Below are 5,000 nucleotides of genomic sequence, written 5' to 3'. Positions count from 1 at the left end.
GGGAATCATAGTCAGAAGTGGCGTATAAGAGAGTCTATGCGAAGGACAGATTTTGAAGGGGTGCTTATGAGGTCTCTTCAGCTTCAAATAATTCACCGTAGAAGGTACAGTGTGTACGTACCAAAAGCTTTATGGCACGTTGACACTAGTCACAAACTCTCCAGGTCCATGTACCTTAATGCATGTTTTGTACATCATATCGTGGACGTCCTCGATTTCCACTTAATATCCTTGACCACTTGTATTGGAGACCCGGTCCAACTCATACGCTAGAAGTTCCTTCAGTAGCATCCCTTACACACTGAAACACGCTGAATTCAATATCGATATAAACCTGCCCGGTGAACTTACAGACAAAATGTGCTCTATCCTATCAATTTTAAAATAGAGATAATCAACCTAAATTATTCCGCAAGTTACCAGCATGTAGCAGACTAAAACGTCCCTTTAATATAGATCGAGCAATGTGCTCTTTTACGTAGCCTCTTTGACTTTGAGTTGAGTCGCCATGAGTTTTGGTTTTGCGTCTTCAGTAATGGCTACTAGCGGTCTTCCCACGCAGGTGAATCGATAATTTCTCGTATCTTCGTGGGCCAATCGGTGCTGTTCGCACAAGTGTGGACGTTGTTTGCACAAAGTCGATGTTCTTTGCACAAAGTCGATGTTGTTTGCACAAAGTTGACGTTGTTTATACAAACCAGATGTTGTTCGTAAAAAGTTGAGGTTCGTACAAAGTATGAACTTTATTTGCAAAAAACTTTAACGTTGTTTGTACAAAAAAGGCGACGTTCTTTGCACAAAGTTGACGTTGTTCGTTCAAAGTTTTAAACACTGAAAGAAAGACTAAAATTGACAAGTTAATTTTGAGATAAAAACCGCTTCATATTAAATTGCCTGTTTTTAATTTTAGCAATACACTGGGGCATTAATTTGCCTGTGTTTAAATTAACAAATACACCGGGACATCACTAACGTTTATAAGTATAAAACTGAAAAATGGTTTGCTTTAAAATCAGAAAAGAACCAATTCACCGTTGCTGTTGAGAAAAGTGTATGCCAGGCAAAACAAGTTGCATCTCGGTAGCCTGAAACTTAAGAAATAATTTGCCTGTGTTTAAATTAACAAATACACCAATACATCACTAACGTTTCATGTTTAACCGGAGAACTAGGGAAGCAGATGTTCGAAGGTGTAATAGCTGTTGAGTTTTATTCCTCAGTTATCGAATTCCATAAGTATAAAACTGAAAAATGGTTTGCTTTAAAATCAGAAAAGAACCAATTCACCGTTGCTGTTGAGAAAAGTGTATGCCAGGCAAAACAAGTTGCATCTCGGTAGCCTGAAACTTAAGAAATAATTTGCCTGTGTTTAAATTAACAAATACACCAATACATCACTAACGTTTCATGTTTAACCGGAGAATTAGGGAAGCAGATGTTCGAAGGTGTATTAGCTGTTGAGTTTTATTCCTCAGTTATCGAATTCCATAAGTATAAAACTGAAAAATGGTTTGCTTTAAAATCAGAAAAGAACCAATTCACCGTTGCTGTTGAGAAAAGTGTATGCCAAGCAAAACAAGTTGCATCTCGGTAGCCTAAAACTTAAGAAATAATTTGCCTGTGTTTAAATTAACAAATACGCCAATACATCACTAACGTTTCATGTTTAACCGGAGAATTAGGGAAGCAGATGTTCGAAGGTGTATTAGCTGTTGAGTTTTATTCCTCAGTTATCGAATTCCATAAGTATAAAACTGAAAAATGGTTTGCTTTAAAATCAGAAAAGAACCAATTCACCGTTGCTGTTGAGAAAAGTGTATGCCAGGCAAAACAAGTTGCATCTCGGTAGCCTGAAACTTAAGAAATAATTTGCCTGTGTTTCAATTAACAAATACACCAGGACATCACTAACGTTTCATGTTTAACCGGAGAATTAGGGAAGCAGATGTTCGAAGGTGTAATAGCTGTTGAGTTTTATTCCTCAGTTATCGAATTCCATAAGTATAAAACTGAAAAATGGTTTGCTTTAAAATCAGAAAAGAACCAATTCACCTTTTGCGTTTGAGAAAAGTGTATGCCAAGCAAAACAAGTTGCATCTCGGTAGCCTGAAACTTAAGAAATAATTTGCCTGTGTTTAAATTAACAAATACACCAGGACATCACTAACGTTTCATGTTTAACCGGAGAATTAGGGAAGCAGATGTTCGAAGGTGTAATAGCTGTTGAGTTTTATTCCTCAGTTATCGAATTCCATAAGTATAAAACTTAAAAATTGTTTGCTTTAAAATCAGAAAAGAACCAATTCACCGTTGCTGTTGAGAAAAGTGTATGCCAGGCAAAACAAGTTGCATCTCGGTAGCCTGAAACTTAAGAAATAATTTGCCTGTGTTTAAATTAACAAATACACCAATACATCACTAACGTTTCATGTTTAACCGGAGAATTAGGGAAGCAGATGTTCGAAGGTGTAATAGCTGTTGAGTTTTATTCCTCAGTTATCGAGTTCCATAAGTATAAAACTTAAAAATGGTTTGCTTTAAAATCAGAAAAGAACCAATTCACCGTTGCTGTTGAGAAAAGTGTATGCCAGGCAAAACAAGTTGCATCTCGGTAAGGGGGGCGAATGGTAAATGCGAGACTTTGCGAGACGGCGAGACCAGCGTTTTTCTTTGCGAGCCCGAGACATTTTCAAAGTGTTTGACACCTTCATATAAAAAACGAGACTGCGAGACGACATAACCGCTCAAAAAACGAGACTGCGAGACCCGTGAAATTCGACTAAAATTTTGCGAGACCCAGAGTTTTTGATGAACAATTGGCCACCCCTTCGGTAGCCCTGAAAGTTAAGAAATAATTTTCCATTTTTTAATTACATGATGCTGCCCGTTGTATACCGTGTTTTAGAAAATATTTCAAATTGATTTATTGTGCCTCTGGACTATTTTGACACGTCACTCAAAATCACATTCCTGACACAAGTTAAGCTTTTCTCGTGCTATTTTTTACTTTGCTAGCTCCAATAGCAACCCTTAATTAAGTCACGTGTACTTGGAGGATTTGATTCGATTTCTTTTCTTAATCGACAATATTTTCAATACATTATATATTTTCATCTTTCATGTACAGGCAACTGATCTCAGTTTCCAGCAAACAGTTGATACCGTTTAATCATGTCCTTTTTGGTGAACTCAACGATGCACGAACGTAGAACTTTCAACGACTCGGAAACGAGAGAGGACCGCCTCAGTTTTGATCCAGGTGCTCTCGTAATTTTCACCATTTTATGCACTTTGATAAGTCTCTTTGGCTGTGCTGGAAATTCTTTGGTCATGCTTGCTGTATTGAAATCTGAGAGCCTCCGAAGCGTTCCGGATTTCTTCATATCAAGTCTGGCATTTTCGGATTTTACTGTTTGCGTCGTTTACTTGCCCTTGACCATCTTCTACTACAACAATCTGGCAAGTCCAGCGACTGATCGAGACTCTCCCCTTGCCATAGTGTGGAATTTCTTGGGCCATTGTTCCTTTGTTGCTTCTGTTAACAACATGTTCGCAGTTACGGTTGATCGTGTAATTGCTATACGCCTTCCAATGAAATACCCATCCATAATGACAATCAAACCAGCTTTGTCTGCCATCTCTTTCGTTTGGCTGATCGCTGTCACCTACGGAGCACTCTACGCCCCGCCGAATATAATTCCCCGTGTCATTGTTCTTAGCCACATTCTCACTTTGATGTTGTGTACAATGAGTATGTACGCTTATCTTTACTTCATCGCCAGGCGTCAAGAAAATAAAGTGCAAATACCCAGCTCATTTCCTCAGTCACAAAGACAGGCCGTCACCGCACGACAGATTTCGGAGAAGAAAGCAGCAAAAACCATTTTCACCATAGTCGGAATTTATGCCTTGTGTTGGTTGCCACTCATGCTTCTTCCCGTCATCGTTAATCCCTCCAAAAAGCCGATTTTGTTCAGTAAATGTTTCGCTTGGGTACAGGTGATAAAAGTGTGTAACTCAGCGCTGAATCCGTACGTTTACTGTGTGAAATGTCACAAATATCGAAGAGAGTTTGCAAAACTCTTGCATATAAAGGTGTCCGAAGACAATATTCATGCGGCCTCTGCGGCAAATAGGAAAAAATGTCAGGGTAGCGTTCGCGTCAAATAATCTTAAAACTCCGAATGCCAAGCGTGTTTCAAAAATATTTGGAAGAAAATGTAACTTTCTGTAAATAGGCCCCTGATTAAATACCACTGGCTCTATCTCTCTCTATCATTGTAGACGCAAAATTGTGGGAAAACAACTAGTTTCAGCTATACTCATCATAAGTAGGGGAAATGATTTTTATTTATTATATACTTAACAAAGTTACCCAATTGATGTGTTTCCATAGCAACTTCCGCATTGAACTCCATAACCTCTTTTGCACTATTTATGCATTCCTCATTGACCACTCAGAAACGCGATATTCTCTTGAGTATATAATAAGGCAAGAGATCCAGAGAAATAGGTCTTTGGTATAACTTTACAGATATCGGTATAATACTGAGCAAAATTAAAACTCGTAGATGGTTCACGTGAGAGATCCATTCAAAGTTAATTGTAACAGCTGTTGTGGGTCTGAGAATCGTGTGTTGTAAGCATGAACATTAAAGAAATCATCATGTACTTATCGTAGTTCGTAACAATCTTTGAGTAGGGAGTTGAAGAAACGACGACGGCTATGACAACGAAAACGTCTCTTTAAAAAAAGCTAGCGATTCTTCCATCTTGTTCGCGATATACTTTATGATAGTCTTGATACAAGCGGTTTTAAAATAAGGATAAAGTGTAAACGATTGACTGTTGTAAGCTCATTAAATTTGGTGATTTCACGTTGTTGTTTTGCAGAGTAAGTCAAGAAATGTACAAAAATGCCTGCCGGACGAGAAGCACAATTATTCAGTGCTGGAAATAATTTTTCTTTATTCAGCGGACATATGTCCTTTCAAATCTTC

General features: G+C 38.1%; 1 protein-coding gene across 1 annotated transcript; it reads left to right on the top strand.

The window, feature by feature from the left end:
* Window positions 1–3,171: 3,171 nt before the first annotated feature.
* On the top strand, window positions 3,172–4,170 carry LOC138037029 (melanocortin receptor 4-like). The gene has a single exon (XM_068883042.1). It carries the CDS (start codon window positions 3,172–3,174, stop codon window positions 4,168–4,170), a length of 999 nt encoding a protein of 332 aa, XP_068739143.1.
* Window positions 4,171–5,000: the final 830 nt, after the last annotated feature.

Source organism: Montipora capricornis, chromosome 2 (assembly GCF_036669925.1).
Source record: "Montipora capricornis isolate CH-2021 chromosome 2, ASM3666992v2, whole genome shotgun sequence".
Classification (NCBI taxonomy): domain Eukaryota; kingdom Metazoa; phylum Cnidaria; class Anthozoa; order Scleractinia; family Acroporidae; genus Montipora; species Montipora capricornis.
The sequence above is the reverse complement of the archived record's forward strand: the minus strand, read 5'-3'. Positions and strand labels throughout refer to the sequence as shown.

What these genes read in the sequence shown, in the direction of transcription:
- LOC138037029 (XM_068883042.1), top strand. Translation starts at nt 3,172, where the DNA reads ATGTCCTTTTTGGTGAACTCAACGATGCACGAACGTAGAACTTTCAAC.